The sequence below is a fragment of the Talpa europaea genome (assembly GCF_964194135.1).
Source record: "Talpa europaea genome assembly, chromosome: 5".
NCBI classification, from domain to species: domain Eukaryota; kingdom Metazoa; phylum Chordata; class Mammalia; order Eulipotyphla; family Talpidae; genus Talpa; species Talpa europaea.
This window is the reverse complement of record NC_140071.1, coordinates 62832543-62851815: the sequence shown is the minus strand read 5'-3', so window position 1 is coordinate 62851815 and position 19273 is coordinate 62832543. Positions and strand designations below refer to the sequence as shown.

At 33.2% G+C, this 19273-nt stretch overlaps 1 protein-coding gene across 1 annotated transcript in view; it reads left to right on the top strand.

The window, feature by feature from the left end:
• Window positions 1-3071, top strand: part of NUDT12 (nudix hydrolase 12) — a gene marked incomplete at both ends in the record, with an annotated part of 9504 nt that extends 6433 nt beyond the window's left edge. The window contains 2 exons of the mRNA XM_084233720.1: window positions 1875-2074; window positions 2961-3071. Coding sequence (XP_084089846.1) covers window positions 1875-2074; window positions 2961-3071 — 311 coding nt within the window. The remainder of the gene's footprint in view (window positions 1-1874; window positions 2075-2960) is intronic.
• Window positions 3072-19273: the final 16202 nt, after the last annotated feature.

The window sequence follows — 19273 nt, the reverse complement described above, 5'->3', positions numbered from 1 at the left end:
CATGTTTTTTTTTTTTTCCTACAGTACTCAGCACCACCTAGTGTGCTATTTGTATATGTGTATATCTCTCTCTCCCTACTTATTTCCTAATATTCTGCTCATAACAAAAAGTAAGTTCCATAAAGGCAGGGAAGTTACTTATCAATACTGTATCCCAAGCCATTAAAATAGTGTCTCATATGAGGTAGGATTCAATGTATATTTGTGGAACATATGAGTGAATATATCTATAATAAATGTTTAATCCCAACTTCCAATATTAACCTGCATCAATAAGATAATATGAGTAGTAAACATGTAGTGCCACCCCCTGATCTGAAGGCTGTTTATTAAATTGTATGATTCTCATATGACCTTATAAAATAGATATTGTTACAGCAGCGCTACAGATGGGATACTGAGGCAGAAAGGTTGAATAAGTTGCCCAAGATCAAGCAGGTGTTAAGTGATAGTGCAGGAATTCAAACCTGGACAATTTAGCTCTAAGTCCATGCTCAGCCACTACACTGCCTCTAGCAGCTCTAGGTCATTGTTTGTTGTTGTTGTTTTTAACTTCTCTGTAGCATTCCATTTTGAATATTCTCAAATTCATTAATCCATTCTGCTGTAAGGCTTTCAGTTAATTTCAGAGTTCTTGTTATTACAAACAATGCTGCAATAAATGTTTGTATACTGTTCTACTACACATTTACAAGAGTATCCAGGGTATTTATCTGAATGTAGAATTGCTAGTTTGTTGTATATAAACATCTTAACCTCTTCTAGATATTACTAAGTTGCACTCCAAAGTATTCTGCCAATTTATACTACTTCTGGCTGTACATGAAATGTTCTGTTATTCCACATCTTCACCAAGTTAGGATTTTCAGACTTTAATGTGCCATTTTGATGGATATGAAATAGTGTGTCATTGTAGTTGTCATGTTCATTTTCCTGCTGATAGTGCATCTTTTCCAAATGTGCATTTGACAACCAATTTTCTTTTTCTGTGAATTTTACATGTTTATACTCTTGACCTGTTGTTGTTTTGTTTATCCCCTTTTTCTTAATGATTTTAGGAGGTTTTTTTAATATATGTTGTATGCCAATATTTTGTGATGATCTTGCTAATATTTTATGTCTGTGACCTGTCTTTCCACTCTATCTTTAATGAACATAAGTTGTTAATTTTAATATAGGAAATTTGTCAGTCCATTTTGAATAGAAAGCTATATTTACATACAAAATTATTTCTAAACTTTCAGATAAACTTAAAAACTAACTTTTTTTATAACTCTCATTCTGTCAAATAAATATAGAGTACAAAATAAATTAATTAAATAAATAAATAAATTAAAAAAGTATAGAGTACATTTACAAGTGTCACTTTGTTTTATCATAGCTGAATCAACAATCATCGAGAGGAAAATAATCATTTAGAAAGAAAAATAATGAGTTTTAGCTTATGTGTTTTAAAACTTTTGGTATATGGTTTTTAACATTTTAAAAATGTTATCTTCATTACTGTAATTGACAACATTAGAAGGAAGGAAAGAGTATCACGATTTTAGTGAGGAAGAGACTAGCTGTTTATAACTATTAAGTGATAATAAAGTGTTTCTATAGTGTTTAGCCAGTAGTAGGTGCTGGATAGTTGTAGATACTATAACTTGGACCTTTAAGAAATGAAAAGTTTTTTGGTATTTTGATTCTGCCTGTGGTTTTATACTTTAAAAAATGTTTTCTTGAATTCCAATCTAGTGTCTGGCTCCTACTTTCTGATCCTTTGAATTAGGTTTCTGTCCAAAGAGATTTCCAAATGTTTGAACCATTCAGAGCACAAAATGTCCAGGGCATGTTCATCAACTACTTGTTCTTTTGTTCCATTTGATTAGGGGAGACAATAGAAGATGCTGTCCGGAGAGAAGTAGAAGAGGAAAGTGGAGTCAAAGTTGGCCATGTTCAGTATGTCTCTTGTCAACCATGGCCAATGCCCTTCTCCTTAATGATTGGTTGCTTAGCTGTGGCAGTGTCTACAGAAATTAAAGTTGACAAGAATGAAATAGAGGACGCCCGCTGGTTCACCAGAGAACAGGTAAAGTTCAATTTAATTTCCTTCTTCTATTGATTGTTTTCTGGCTGTATTGGTTTGAGCATGCAGCAAGGATACATGTTTTCAGCAAGTTGAATGAATGGGTATGGCCTCTCATCATGCATGGATTGCAATGGAATTGATATGTACCATGTTAACTGAGATGCCATTTTCTAATTTCAAATGCCATTCCTTTAGATATACATGTTAGTGGGCCCCATAGATAAATACTGATTCACAGATAAGAAACAAGTTTGTTATTTTTAGATATTAAATAGTATTTTAGTTTTAGCATTAAAACAAATAGCTTCCCAAAAATACAGGGAAAAAAAAAAACTGAAAATTTTTGAAAGTTCTTGTTCAGTTTTTAAATGTCCTTACATACAAGAATAACAAAATTCACAAGAACTTTTTAAAATAGCATCTCTGAGTAAAATATTGAAAGATAAATTACTTGTGTGTGTTTTGCATGACATGGAGTATTTGTGTAGAAACAAATGGATACATCACAGTAGTGAAGACCTGAAATCCTTTTTGACTTTACATTAAAAAAATATATTTTATGCACAAGAAATTAGATTTTTTTCAGAATATTACAAAATGGAACCTGTTCCAAATGTTGAGTTCACTCTGAAAATAAGTGTGGAGCATATAATTTGTTTTTTCATGACTTTATTTTCATAAGGGGATATGCCTTTCTGAAATAATTGTTAAATTGAATCACTAACCCATTGAAACAGCCAAAACTTTCTATACTAAATTTTGTGTATTCTACTGTTGTTTTCACTATAAAATCATCACGTTTTAGTTGAATTGTATAAGTATAGAAACAGTCTTCAGGTATGCCAGTGTTGAAATTCTAATAAATTTTATTTATGATATGTTTTAGGTTATGGATGTTCTGATCAAAGGGAAGCAGCAGGCATTCTTTGTGCCACCAAGCCGAACTATTGCACATCAATTAATCAAACACTGGATTGGAATGAGCCCCAATCTCTAAATGAAATAACTGGACTCTTGAGTATTAAGTGGTATTTCTAATACCACTTATTTCTCAAGTGAAATTAGAATGTTTAGTGCTCGTTAGCATGTCTCAACACAAAATATCATATTGGATCTTTGAAATACTTTCAAAGTATACATCTTAACCATAGAATTCATATTTTTATTGATTATAGCATTGCTTCAAATTTTATTAAATCTGAGTAAGCCTTCTCTGAACATTTGTTTTGGTTGTGCTCCACAATTTTAACTCACAAAGCCGTATTTCTAATAAGAGCATCATATGGTAAAGACATATATTTTTAAAGTGTCAGCATTACTAAATTCCAGCATCTCTTGTAAGCATTAGACCAGTCACTCAAGTTCTTTTTTGAGAAATGAGATAAAATAATTTTAATGGGTTTTGAGCTAAATTTTCAGTCCTTTTGTTGCCATAGATATCCCTTTAGTTGTCAGTAATTCCTTTTGGTCTTCCATTTGTAATGCACTTTTTTCTTCTGTTTCCATTGGTCTAGCAGTGATGCTGTAATCGTGTTGCTACTAGTCCATTTTAATCAGTGTTAGAATTTTCTGTCTTAACGACTTTATTGGTGATCAGAATATCATTCCCTTATGGAACAGAGCTTAAATGAAAGCACACCATTATGTCCGGGACCTCTGCCTAAAACTCAAATATAACATCTTATTTCAACAAATTCTAAGACGCCTTTAAAAAATAAGCTTATCATTGAAAATTAGAAGATTCTAGACAAAATGAAGTATAGTAGCTCACAATTTTGTAATAAGATCATTTTTAAGGCTGGTTAAAAATTATTTTAAAAGGTAGTCTCTAAATGTATAAATTTATTTGATTTAGCGTGTTAGGACTGGAAGAGGCCATAAGGTTAATATTTGTAGTTCAGTGCCCTTCTTTTATAGATAAGAAAGGGAAATCCGAAAAGGTAAATTTCATTAAAGGTGAATCAGTTAATGAACTAATTGGCAAAAGTTACATAATTATAGTTTACAATTTAATAGAGTTAATTATAATTACAATTAAAAACTTAATTACTGTGTGAAATATTTTCCCTCTAAAAGGAAGCAGAAGATATTACTAAAAGTATATGTATACTATAACAATGAATTAAAAGAAGTGATAAATTATCAAATATTGTTAAATATTAAGTTCAGACACTAAAATTTATTTAACTTAAATAAGATAATTTTCTTAGATAAAACTGTATTTTACTAAAGATTTTCTTATTCATGAATGATTTCTTGTGAATGAATGATTTCTTGTGAATGAAAGCTTATTACTACCAGCCAGGACTTTAGACAAAGTTAAGACTTACACAGGACATTTGGGTACATAATAAAATTTGAGCTTCTTGAGTATATATAAAATGCTGTGCCTTGATTATATGAAGTATAATAATTTCAGGTTCAGTTTTACTTCAAATGTATTTTTAATGCTTAACAGATTCAAGGATTGTATCATAAAATTTCAGTTTTTCATAAAGTTGGGATATTAAAGTACAATATAAAGTATCAACAAAATTAATTTATATTTAGTTTTGGTTAGTTAATCCTGTACTCAGGGAAAATCAATATCCAAGTAAATTATTGTTTTTGTTAGTCTTAAATTGCTAGCCTCTGAGAGGTGAAAAGCTACATGTAAATAGATGGAGTAGCCAATTCAAGAAATGATAGTTTCCAGTGCCATGAAGATATTCTAATGAAAATGAATATAACAATATATTAAAATCTTTATTTTCTGTTTTGTATGTTATGTATTTCTTAATGCTTTGATAAATTTCTTTTGAAATATGGGGAAAGCCAAATTTCATTCCCTATTTAGAATTAACGATGCATAAGTAAAAAGTATAAAAAACCTTTTTAAAAGTTGCCATATTTGGGGCCTCTCTGATGGTGCAGCAGGTTGAGCGCAGCGCTGCGAAGCTGTCCACAGCCTCTGCAGCTCCGGTTTGATTCCCAACTGGTGAGGGAGATTCCTACATGGCAGGGCAGACCTCTCCTGTCTCACCCGCTGCTTCCCTCAGCAGTGTATTTCAGTCTGCCTGTTCTGCTCCCTGCTCCATCTCTGGTGAATTCTCTCACCCTCCCGCACCTCTGGCCTGTACCCCAGTGCTTGTGTAAATAAATCTTAAAAAAAAATGAATAAATAAAAGTTGCCATATTTGGGAGGCTTAAATTTACATTTAAATATGTAAAATGTTATTGTTTGGAATCATATGTGTATATGTATATACACACATGCAGACTTACAAACACATACATATGGTCATTATATCTTCAGGTTTATAGTTACATGTCTCATCTAATGTCTTTTTATTACTTGTCTGATTTTATCAATCTTTGCTTCTTGAATTTTCACTTGTTTATTGTTCATGGAAAGACTAGAAGAATTAGAAGCTCACATATTTCACTTAGTTGGTAAAGTGATTAAGTAATTCTTTCAAAAGCCAACTTAAGGTTTTGTATGAAAATAGAAGAGAATAGAACAACAGGGTGAGACCATGATATGGAAGGACAAAGTATTAATTTGCTAATGAGCCAAATAAGGTCAATTAAATCTTACATAACAGTGAATAGCAGGTCCTCAAACTGTGTTGCTAATGTGACTACACTAAAATATTAGGTGAAAATTCATTAATTATTTAGCATAAGAATTGCACAATGCAAATTTTATTAGAGATAAGAACCAATTACTAGTTTTTGTATGTGTCACATGGGAGTAGTGGTTGCTGAGTGAAATTCATGTGAAATTTTAAGCTGCTCTTAAAAAGGGTAGTTTTCTTTAATTGGAAAATATCTTGGGCAGAGTAATCCAAAGTGCAAAATTAAGAGTATCTGTTTGCAAATGTCAGAGATCTAGGTCTCAGTGCAAACCAGAAGCACTTGCAAAGGAATTAAGAATGAAGTGCAGATAAATTACAGATAAATTGGATTTCAGTGCAGATAGGTAAGGGTGTTCCATAAGAGGCCAAAAGTGTGGAAGTGTTGACACCAAGGGACAGATGAGCATCAGAGACAGGTGGTGTAATTTGAGGAGACAAGTTAATGTTGCTGAGAGTCTGTATATTCAAAGTGAGCGTCACTGGTCAAGGAGAATTGATGAAAGAGAGGTCACTTGCGAAAATAAACTCGTGAAAATGATGTGGTTGTCATTGTTTATTGTTTTATGCTACACTCAGCCCTTTGTCTTACCAAGACACTCAAGGTAGAAATTCAAAAGAGCTTCTGAAAAAGGGAATGCAGTTTATTATCAAATACAATAGATTTTCAAATAATTCAATTTATTTGACCAAAGTAGAAATGTCAAAAGGAAAGTCATTCTAGTAATAAAAATGTCATGAGAAAAAAAATGGCTAATCAGAATTCTTTTTATTGTGTGGGAAAATTTTTGTAACTATAAAATGAACATTTGAACATGTTATTTGGGCCAACAGACAAATTCCTCTTTCTGTTGTCATTGAAAGATATCCACGTATAAATATGCTCATCATTGGAAATAGCACTTTTAACTCTATTCCTTCAACAATTCTGTATTTCTCATTACTAAGCAGATGACACCATAGCATTGGACAATGGATCTCCTTTTCACAATTCCTGTTAGAATGTTGCTTTACAGAATAATGGAACTGCTATGAAATTTTAAAACCAGATTTTAAATTTACAAAGAAGCCTTTCTGCTATTTTTCTAACTAGAAGTTTGATAAGAGACAACCTGCAGCATAAAGCATGAAAATATGTCCTCGTTTTCCATTCCTGAATGCATGGGAATACAGCAAACTAACTTCTTGTCTCACCCCTAATGGGTTCAGAACATTCTTCTAACCACTTTTGAAGTAGTTTCATTTTTAGTAATGTGGAAGTTCTATCCAGAAGTAGAAATTGAAAATGGTACTCATATCTCTTTTAGAATGGAGTAAAGTGTACAAGTGATCTAGTCTGAAGTTTATTTGTGTTTACTTTTTATCCTGATCATTTTATTCTGTGCTGAAATTGTAGTCTATTGGAACAGTGTGATATTTTGATCACCTCAGTAGAGCCCCTTATAAATATTTATTACTGCTTTCAGATAGCAGCGAACTGAAGTCATCTCTATCAGTGGGGATAAAAACGATTTAAATGCCATTTACCCGGCAGCTTTACTGATAAGAATGATTTTGCTTTTTTGCTGGATTTACTTATGTTTATGAAACAAGTTTGAATACTCGTGTATTCAAAGTATTGGAAGGTTTGGAACTGTAAAAAAAAGATGCCCTAATGATGTATGCAAATTCAAACCTCAAGGAACTAATTGGTCCCGACCATCGCCCACATCAGGGAGAAAGTGCATGAGCAGGTAGCCAGGAGAAACTCTGTGGGCCTCTGGGAAACATTGTCCATGGCAAGAGAAAATATACACAAATCTGTGTACACCTCAGAGTTTTCAAGGTGATAGTGCTATCTATGATTTTTCAGAAAACACAGTTTTTTATAAATTACTAGATTTCTTAAACCAATATTTTCTTTAGTTTTCAGCTATTTCATATATCCTCATGAATAGTAAGCATTTATAGTGTTACGTATTTGTCACATAAATTGCTTCCTTTTGTTTTACACCATAAATAGACTATATGCATTCTCCTTGTTCACTATGTGTAACATCAGTACTAATATATTGATTAAGCTTTATTCAAAGTCAGATTTCTGGACTATGTAAAAGTTATTTTTTGTCCTTTTCAATAAATCTAAGACCTATGGATCCCTATATACAAAAAGTCCTAAGAAAACATAACTCTATGATTAGCTAATTCTCGTAATATAATACACAAGACTATATATAAAATGTTGATAATTATTATTTCAATTTATCCTTAATACCATTTTACAGTTGGGTAAGAAGGGTTAACTTTCTCAAAATTACATTGTTAATAAACAGGAGGGCTAATGCTTAAACCCAAATATTCTCCAAATCCTTTCATTTTTCCATTTCCAGAACTAGCTCTAAAAGTTTCTTAATAATGCTGTGTTGGCAAAAGTACTTCCAGTCTCAATTTTTTCTTTTAATTCCTTACATTTACGTCATTTTTCAGATTGGGTCTTCTACTCTTGTTACTCTATATATTTCTGCAGATCCTCACTGCTTAAATTTTGGTTTATTAGATGCACCCACTTGGACTCTCCAAGCTTCACAAACCTACATGTGTAAAGTTGCTTTCCCCCAAACAAGTTCCTGACTGTATATCCCTATTTCAATTAGCTTATAATTGCCCAACATCAAACTATGACTATGGTTATCTCCATCAGCTTTATTCCTTGCCAGAGTCAGTCTTTAAATCCTATACCTTTTACTTCTTTATTTATTAATATGTTAATATTTCTTGAATTTCAGTTTATCACTCTCTCTATCTCCAATACTGTTAGCAGGCAGGGTGAGGGGCACCCCAGGATCCCCAAACCTGCGGCTCAAAATGGCTTCTGCCATTCACTGCATACAGACAAAACACACTATAGTGCATAAGGCTTTCAACAAAAGAACTTTAATACAATTAGTGTGCAATATAGAAGAGAGGAGAGGAGGGGAAAGGAGGGGACATAAGGGGAGGAGAGAGGTAGGGGAAAAGGGAAAAGGAGAAAAAGAACAGTTAAAATACTTTCCAATTAAACACCCAAAGTTACCCATCCCCTCATGGGTAAATGCCCAGCCTAACAGGGTTGGCCCAAAGAAGGATTGTTTAGGCCCCAAAACTTGCTGCAAATCTAAGTCTAAGGCATCTTCTGGTGGGGACCCATACAAAAGGGGCAGAAGAGGCCAGCCAAGACTAGAAGGAAAAGAGCAAAATCAAGTTAAAAGTGGCCATTGTCAGCCTCCCCTCAGGTCTCTCACCGACATGTCTGTCTCTTTCAAGGGTCTCCTTCCCCTATCTCCTTGGTAATAGTACAAGGCCTTGAAGCAAGCACAGCTTCTTCACATGTCTCTGATCCACGTACCTCCTCCATGTCTTCTTTTAGCCTCCCCTGTCTACTAGTTTCTCCCTGCTCTGCTCCATCTTCACTTGGTTAGGGTAGGGAACCTGAAACCTCCCTTTCTATGGCTACCATACTGTTAAAACACCACCATCATGCTTCATGCTACTCCCCTGGTTTCTACATCAGCTTCCTAGATCACTCTCCCTACTTCTAGTTTTACTCCCAATCCATTCTTCATACGTAGTCAAGGGGATTTTTTTTTTTTTCAGGAGCCGCAGTGTATCTAATCTTTTCTTAAAGTCCTTCAAAAAGACTCCCCAATTTCCTTAGCATAGCAATTTGCTTCTTCAGATTCAATTCTCATCACTTCCCTTTCTTCCAATAACTTTAGAAACCATATTTAAATAAAGCTGACATTTATTTATGCTCTTTTTAAAAGAACATAAAAAGCATTTATAGTCTTACAAAAAGTCATAGACTTAAACTTTTATTTATTTCAATAACATTCATTAAGGATCACCTGAATAATTGTGACCAATATTATATACTAACTGTTTAAATAGAAATATCTTTTATTTATTTTTAACTGTGTATATTTTTTACATCATTTTTCATGTTTGCACAATGTGTACATTTTCATCTTGGTTATAGTCCCCATACAATTCTCACCCTCCCCCTTGTTTTGATACTTTTAAACTATGTTTTCATTGAAATATTCATAGCATGTCAAAAATTCTCTACCAGGGTCTGTATTATGTCACTAGTGTTACCAAGGTCAACATAGGGTGAGGAAATAGGGCGGAAATTTAAATCTTTTTAATCAAAGTCTGTAGCCTCCACCATACTACACACACCAGACTGATTCTGAAACTCCTGTGTCTGCCACACAAAGATAAATGATTTACCTGATAATGAACCTCCCCTATGTAATAAGCCAAACTAAACCTTTGTTTCCTTTTTTGTTTGAGTTTCTTCCTCTCTCTCTGCACATGAACATCACAGCTGAGTTTCATTTGTGCCCCACTCAAGCACCTAAGCCACAAAAGCACTGGAGCAGCAGTGTATCTAATGGTAGCACAGGTAGCAATGATAGTTTATCATTGTTCACTAAAAGTATATTTGAAAATAAATAGGCGGTTAGGAATGGTAAAGATATAGACTGATTAAAGGATGGTAGATCATTGCTGACACTGCATAAGATTAAATATGCTAATCGGATTTGGGATTTAGACAGCCCAGATAAATCCCAAGGAGAACTAGATTGAGGTACTCAATTCTTTACTTCATTTTCTTGCCTTTGAAAATACATATTTGTATTTTACCCATGTCTCCTTCAGTGCTGAGAAATTTATGAAGACTTTACCCAGGTGAGCTGATTATATGTTCTTTTTTCTTTTCCTTTTGCCATTTTGAATGACGTATTCTCTATTTTAATCCTTGCTGTCCTAATTTAGTTGCTTGACAAAAGATAATAGCAAAGGGAAAATTATTTGAATGTTCTATATGAAGACAATTTAACAGCATATTTCGTTCCAGTTACAAAAAATCCAACAGCTGTTTGTAACTTGCTCTGTTACCAAATAGAAAAGATGGATACATCCAAAAATAATTCTAAATAATCAGTGTGTTTAGACCTCTTTTATTTATGCTAAGAAAGACATCATGTGCACGTTTGAATGGCTACCATCCATATCCTAATTTGGTTATTTGAAATAAATTGTGCATTTGGAAAGCAAGGAAAATGCAATTGACAAGCTAAGCTTCTGAGCATAATTGAAATTCATTATGAATTCAAGGAAGGTCAGTTTCATTTCAAAGCTGTAGTACTTGTTTTGAATTCCTACATTCTGCTCTGTTTTCATTACAATATTAAATATACTCATCACCAAAATGATTTTCTCATCTGGTATAGTTAATAAAATTTTCTTTATTAACTTTATCTTTACTTTTATTTTTATAATTGCTTATATTTAATTTATATATATGTTAAAGAAAACATTGGTGTCTGATCTCAAGAAAAAGGACATTAAAGATTAAATTTTTTTCTGTAACAACTATTGCAATTAATCTGAAATTTAGACCAATGTCATTGGCAAAATATTCTGAGAAATATAATTTACTTAAATAATCCCACATCCTACTTTGCAAGGTCATGTATTTGTAATCTCACTGTCAGTTGATCTTTAAACCATAAATTTCAAAATGTTGATTGCTATAGAAATTTACAATCAAAAATTCTTCTAGCATTAAGAATTTAGTCACTCCTTCTTACCTTCTTTATTCTTACTAAGAATTTAAGTAATAGAGGGTTTTTCTAAATCTCCTTTTCTTCTTTCCAAATTTAAATATTAGTTATTTTATTCTGGTGTCAGATTACCATAATGTTGAATAAGTATCCTAAAATCCTGTATCCAGAAAGTAAACTGAAAAAATAATCTTCTTTTGTCTTTTTAAATATTCCCTCAGTTACTTGCAATTCACTTTTAAAAAATTACATTAAATCATTTAACTTCTCAATGAAATCTGTGCTAACCATGTGATGAAATTACAATTAGAATAGTTTCAGTATCTTCCCTTCAAAAGGAAAATCATACATTAGAAAATTTTCAAACAATTCTTTAAAATGATACACCAGAGATTTAACTGTGATCAAATTCATCAGCTGTGATGCCACTTTCCTAGGTTGATTCCCGATTGTTTTTACAAAAAACAGAATAAAACTTCTGAATATGATTTCACTTCTGAATATATACACCCATGACACAAAATCCACTGATACGCTAATCTTATCTCATGAGACTGCCAAGACCTCAGTGAATTTGAGAGATGGGATGGAATGTTAGTGTTGATTATCTGCCCAATATAAACCCAATCACAAGTGATTAAATTAACCTGGTGGATGAATTCTAAGCATAATTTCTCATTTCCTCATTTTTGGTCAGACTGCAATTTACACACTTTTATGAGAGTGGGCAGAAATACAGCACAGTCAGCAGCTTAAATAATGTAAAAGGAATGTCAGCAAAAATAACAAGCACAGAACATTTTACAATAAATGTCTGTTGCTTTCAAAAATATGCATTAGTTTGGATTAAACTACTGAAATTTATTTTAGTAAATAAAGAGAGCATAGAAAATGTTTTAAGTGGTAATTCTAAAATTATTGTGTTTCCCCTCTAAATCTCTGATGGAAGGCAACTTTTTCGGAGGTAACACAAGTAATTTCAAAGTAATTCAAGTTACCTTGAATTATGATTTCTAAGCAAGTCATGAAATTTAACGTTCCCCAGAGTACTTTAAATATTGTGAAAAATAAAAAAATCGTCCCTTAGTAAACAACTAATAATAGCATTTCCACCAAAACAGTTGGAGGAACATGTTTATTACTTTCTTCTGAATGACCTAAAAACGTAGAATGGACCTACAGTCATTTTTTAGGCTACCGTGAGCAAAGCACAGCTTTACTTACAGCATAAGAAGAAATATTTTATTTTTTTCCTTTTTTTAAAGATATTTATTTATTTATTTATTTATTTATTTATTTATTTATTTAGACAAGCACTGGGTACAGTCAGAGGTGTGGGAGGGTGAGAGAATTCACCAGAGCCAGAGCGGAGAGTAGAACAGGCAGAGTGACGAAGTACACTGCTAAGGGGAGCAGCGGGCGGCAGGAGAGGTCTGCGCACCTGGCGGCCGGGGATCGAACCGCCCCTGTAGAGGTTGCGGGCAGCTTCACAACCCGGCGCTCAACTGCTGTGCCACCGGGGAGGCCCAATATTTTATTTTATTTTAAATATTTACTTGAGAATTTATTTATTTTTTTAGGATTTATTTATTTTATTTATCCAAGCACTGGGTACAGTCATAAGTGCGGGAGGGTGAGAGAATTCACCAGAGCCAGATCAGGGAACAGAACAGACAGACTGACGAAACACACTGCTGAGGGGAGCAGCGGGCGCAGCAGTAGAGGTCTGCGGGCCATGTGGGACCCTCGCCGGGGGTTGAACTGGCGCTGCAGAGGCTGCGGGTAGCTTTGCAGCCCAGCGCTCAACCAGTGTGCCACGGGGAGGCCCTACTTGAGAATTTATTTTAAACATTTACTTGAGAATTTTCTCATTCTTTCGAACTGGACATTGTAGTAATATATTAGTTTTCCTTGTTCTCACCAATAGGAATGAAGATATTCCACAGATTCTTCTTTAAGCACTCAAAAAGTCTCTGGTATTGTACCAGTTGAATTGAAATCTGCCCTTGGAGAAAAAGACACAACCTTAAGGAAGAATCACAAGGATTTCATGTTTGGGGAAAATTAGACACAGAGGTTTCTATATGAAGATGGAGACACACACACAGTATATTCAAATACAATTTCAAACTGAGATTTAAGGTTTAATGTTTCAAAATTAAGAGGATGTCTTTTAGACCCAACAAGAGTGGGTAATTCAGCAATTAATTCTTCAGAGAAACAGCTCTTCTGTGACATAGTTATTGAAGTAGTATAGGTCCACTTCAATAAGTGAAAAAAGGGGGTATTCTCCTTTAGAAAACTTAAAGGCATTCTTCATCTAATTAATAGGAAAAAAACCTTGAACAGAAAAAAAAAAAATGCAGTCCCTGAGTTCCATTCAATTAGCTATTTGTACCTATTCTTTTGCTACCTTTTAAAAAGTATCTAATGACATATTTAAGTGCATATATGTCCTTTATTATTCATTTCTTCATCTTAATGAAATATGCCTTTTTATAAACTTTTTATTATGTGAAATATACTTGTTGAAATGAATTCTTCACCTCTTGTCTTGTTGCCTACATAATTAGCCAAAGAGGGGTAATGTGAAGTTTCACATGGCACTGAGAGAATGGAAATGCTCTCTCAAGACAGGTCCTGAAAGCCTCAGTGGTGGTCAAGGTCAGAGTAAGGGAAAACTGTAATTACCGATTTCTCAGGCCCAATAATTAGAAAAAAATTAGAACAGCTAGGGTTCTAATTGTAGTTGAATAGGGCAGTTCCTCTTCATAGAGTGATATATAATTCATGCATCATTTTGCACATGGGATTAGCTAAATTCACACTCTGATAGTCAGTCTAAAACCAAAAGAAGTGAAGCAAAGCAAAATATACTTCAGGGATTATGAGTCTGATAATGTCATGACAATACATGAAGTATGAATGGTCTTTTTAAGACAGAGACACCACTGCTGTTGTGAAAAATGGTATTGGGTGGGGCAAGATGAAGATATTTTTATTTCATTTGTTGTTGAAACCCAAGATTTCACATATATTATTGTCTAATATGAAAAGGAAACTAAAGTCAAACCTCTAATGAATCAAAAACTATTAAATAACACCACAGACACTTCCTGGTCATAGTAAAATTCATGAAGATAATACACAAATGACTGAGTTGGAAAACAATATTATAAGCTGTATATATTCATCCAACCAATACATGTGTATTAACTACTGTATTCTTCTATACATATGGAATAAAAACACACCAAAATACATGACAGACAAGATCTTCATCTTTGTTGTGCCTTCTACTTTTGACTCACTTTTGTAATGATGCCTCAGAAGACTGAGATAATAATCTATTGCTGTGTACACTGGGGTGTTTTTATCTACCCTTTCTGGGCCCAAAAGTAAATTTCCTCTAAAGCTCAGTTGGCGGTGAAGAATGGAGCATCCAGACAGCTGGTTCAATCCCAGGAAGAGAGTTTCAATAGAGACACTTCATAAAAGACCATATACTATAAATTTAGGTGTTCTAAGGAGATGAGCTAATGGATATACCATCCTAAATAAGATCAAAGTCTAGGTAACTCCTTCAACCTACCAAGCACCCTCTTTTTGAACACTTCCACTACACTGTAATCCCTCCATGTGCGCCTACAGATGAAGCTTCTACAGGGAAAATCACACCCAAAATACAGGAACCCTTGGCTCTTGGAAACCAAATGTGGCTGCTGATCTGACCTGCCAGAAATTTAATAAAAAATCATAGCACAAGGCGAAAGAAGGATATTGAGGAGTTAACACCTAAGTTTGATTTAGCACACAACTTGGGTAGATCTTTTACACTGGGCTGAGAAAAAAATCAAAAGCAATTTCTCAAGTTTTCTTTCTAGAAATTTGCTGATAGAGAAAGAGACTCTCTTCTTAAAACAGTGAAATAAAAACTGAAGATTTATGTGCACCAATTGGGGAGGAAGGAAATGAAGTGAAACTCATAGCAAGTTTCCTCAGGTTGCCTTAACCTAAAATCAAAGTTTTAAAATTTTTCTGAATAAGATTCCATTCTATATAGCTGATTTAATTAATCCAACAAGAGTTCTGAATTAGAATCACTTAGTGTTTGTATAAGGGGGTGATGGTACAGAAGGTGGTTGCTTACGTGAAAGCTATATTTTCAGCCCCACCTCTAAATCCAAATCTCTAAGGTAAGGCCCCAAATCTACATTTTTATTAAGTTTCTCAGTGATTATTCAGCACACTCAAATTTAAGAATCCTGTGTTAACTTGTAAACTCCTTGACACTTACATTGTATTTATATTTTACCATAAGCCTAGCTCAGAATCTTGAGCCTACAGCTCAGAGTGCCATATTTTCAATTTGTTGAAAATATCTATGATTGTCCCTCTTGTTTCTTTTAATTTTTTATTGAAATAACATTTATAATATGTAGGTTTCAGGTGTACATCATTGTATAGCAGCATCTATAACATTCACTACTAAAACCTTAAGTGTATCCTTCCATATGTAATTAACTTCTTTTACCCAATGTATTTTTTAAAAAGATTTATTTATTTACTTACTTACTTACTTATTTATTTATACAAGCACTGGGTACAGTCAGAAGTGTGGGAGGGTGAGAGAATTCACCATAGCCAGAGCGGAGAGCAGAACAAGCAGACTGATGAAGTACTGCTGAGAGGAGCAGTGGGAGGCAGGAAAAGTCTGCACGCCATGCCATGTGGGACCCTCGCCCAGCGGTGGGGATCGAACCAGCGCTGCAGAGGCTGTGGGCAGCTTCGCAACTTAGCGCTCAACCACTGTGCCACTGGGCAGGCCCTTACCCAATATATTGAGGCTGCCTTTTTCATTCCCTTCTGATCACCTCTAATTTGGACTTAGACTCTAAAAGTTTATTTTTATTTTATTTAGTACTAGGTTGTTTTAGTTCTTTATGTACCACAAAAATGCACTTGTCTTTCTCAATCTGACTTATTTCACTAAGCATATTATCCTGCAGTTCCATTCATTGTGTAGGACATGGCCGAATTGTAACTTTTTATAGCTGAGTATTATTCCACTGTGTATAAATGGCACATCTTTCTTGGCTAATCATCTGTCAATGTGCACTTAGATGCCCATCTTGGTTATTGTAAATAATACTGCAATGAACATGATATTCATATATCTCTTTGAATTTGTGTTTTCATATTCTTTGGACAAATATTTAAAAGTGGGATATGTGGATGATAAGGATATGTGGGTGATAATTTTATTTTTTTAAGAAATCTCCAAATTCTTTTCCATATGATTGTACTAATTCTTATTCCCTTCGACAATATGCAAGGGTATGTTTCTCTCCATGTGCTCTTAACATTTGTTTCTTATCTTTGGATTATTGTTCCTAGAGGTATTTGGTAGTATTTCCTGTTGTTTTGATTTGCATATTCCGTAATAATAAGAGATGATATACTTGTTGAAAATATGTATGTGTTCTTTGGGAACCCTCTATTTAGATCCTCTGCCCATTTTTTAGCTGGCTTGTTTTTTGGTTGTTGAGTTTTATGGTTATTTATATATTTTGGATAAACCCTTTGTTAAATGTATAATTTGCAAATATCTTCTTCCATTCATTAGGATAATAGAGCACCAAATTCTATCATCCTATGAAATTTACACTGTGATAAGTACACTGATTTTCCCAGTTATAATTTGACTCCCTTCACCTGAATCATTCTCTAAGAAAGTGAGAAAAGGAAAGAAATTTTCTGAAACATGTCAGGAAGAGTCTCTACATTTTAATACAGTAAGCAATAAAAGTATTTCAAAAAATTTTAAATAAGTACTCACTTTCCAAATCTTGCCATGGTTGGAAAGCTATGAAGCACTGCATTTTTGTGGGCAATTCACTGCATTTATCTCAATTTCCTCTGATAAGAATTGGGTAGATGATTTCACACCTATCTATCTTTATCCAAAGAGTAGACACTTTGGAGCTGCAAGAGATTTTCATTGTTAGTCCATCATTTCCTTCTTGTATTGATATTACCTAACACATCAAAACCTATAAAATACTGAGTTCAATTTTCTTCTGTTTTTCCAGTATAATTTTGACATCACCCAAATTTTTAAGCACTAATAGAAATTATACTGTAAACAATAATAAATTCCATGGTGTGCAGTGTTATTTTCTATTTGCCTTTTACTTGCTAAAAATTTTGATTTGACTTGTATAGGGTGGGTTTTTTATCTTTCCAAGGATTATCCTCATCTATTAAATCCTGATCATTATGGGTCTAATATGGTTATGGCATTACAAAAATAGCTTATGAGAAGCTTAGAAAATTACTTAAATACTGAAATTCTTTTACATATATTCATCTTTTACATATTTCTTCTTAAGAAATTAATATATTTATGTTCCAGTGGTCATCAAGAGTCTCTTTTGCAGATGGACATCTCCATATATTGTCCACTGTGAACTTGGGGAATGAAAAAGTTAGTTTAATTGGATATGTGATATAGATATTTCTATTTTTTAAATTTAACCTAATGAGATAGAAATAAATTTACTCTTCAGTGTTTTCAAAAGTGAAAGTGGAAATGAAGTATAGGTGTGGGAAACAACTTACATCTCTGAGACACCCTTAAATGATCTTAACTAAAGCTACTTAGTTTCAAGACACTAGCAAACTACTATTAAAGGCTACTACCTGATGCCTAAGATTATAAAATTTCATTTCTCTAGCCCCACAGAAATTGAATGCAAGTCTGAAATGATATGCAAGCATTATTAAGATGGCTATTTTCCATTCTAAGGACAAAAAAGAATATAGCTTAAATTTCACGCTAATCAAAATCAAGAATGACAGAAGACAAGTTTATACTTTAAACATGCTTGCAAAGGTAATTTTTGTAATTCCACATATTTTATTTTTAGTTTTTCTCATAATTTATTTCATATGTGTAAATTTCCTTTAAACATTTAGAGTATAGAGAATATATCCTTTCTGTTGAAATCAAACAAATAAATTCATAAGAAATACCTTATGATTTGTTTCATGTTCTACAGAATATGGGCATTACAACGAGTCCTACACAGCTTGCTATGCTGGAAGTGAAGAATTTAACCTTTTATTTCATGTTTAGTTTTCTTTTAGAATTTTAATAGCAATCATTATCTACCCTTTTATGAATCTTTTTCTTCTTATTTGGTAATAGAACTTTCCTCTGAGTATTCCAAGGAAAATGTTTCAGTTTAATAATATGATAGAGAGTTTTTAAGTAATTTGTCCAAAAAAAGTGGCACAAGTAAAATTTTCTAACAATACCTTTTAAAAAGTCTTTATTATCCAGCAGTTTTCTCAGAATAATGGTGTCACTGTGTGGTACTGCAGGAGAAAGATACTGTTATGTTTCCTGTTACATTTTCCCTCCTACTTCTGTGAATTATAGTAATAAGTCAAAGCCCAGTAAGAAAAAAAATCAATAAAACTGAATATAAAGGTATCAAATGTGATAGGATTCAACTGATATATAACAGCAATCATGGAAAATTTCCTGAGTTTTATTGCCAATTTTGCACAGAACAACTAAACATTTATGAAAGACATAAATCCAGGAAATCCATAGTAAAATGGGTTCCTTAATATATATCCAAAGGTCTGATGGTGATATATTTTACTTGTGGATAAAATTATATTTTTACATATGTGTAAAAAAAGATAAAATGTTTAGAACTTTATCAAAGTGCACTGAGTGAAAATTAGAGTTTTAAGCAGGAGGATGCATGATTTAACTTACATTTAAAAAAATAAGCCTGGCTGTTACATAAATAATCACAAGATTATTTACAAGTAAGAAAGTAAGAAGCAAGAAAAGCAGTTACAAAGGCATCCTAGTGGTCCATGAGTGTTAAAACAACACATACTTAGACCTGGGTGGTAGCAATGAAAAACAAAATAAATAGCCATATTAAAAATGAGATATTTAGAAATAGATTAGGGAA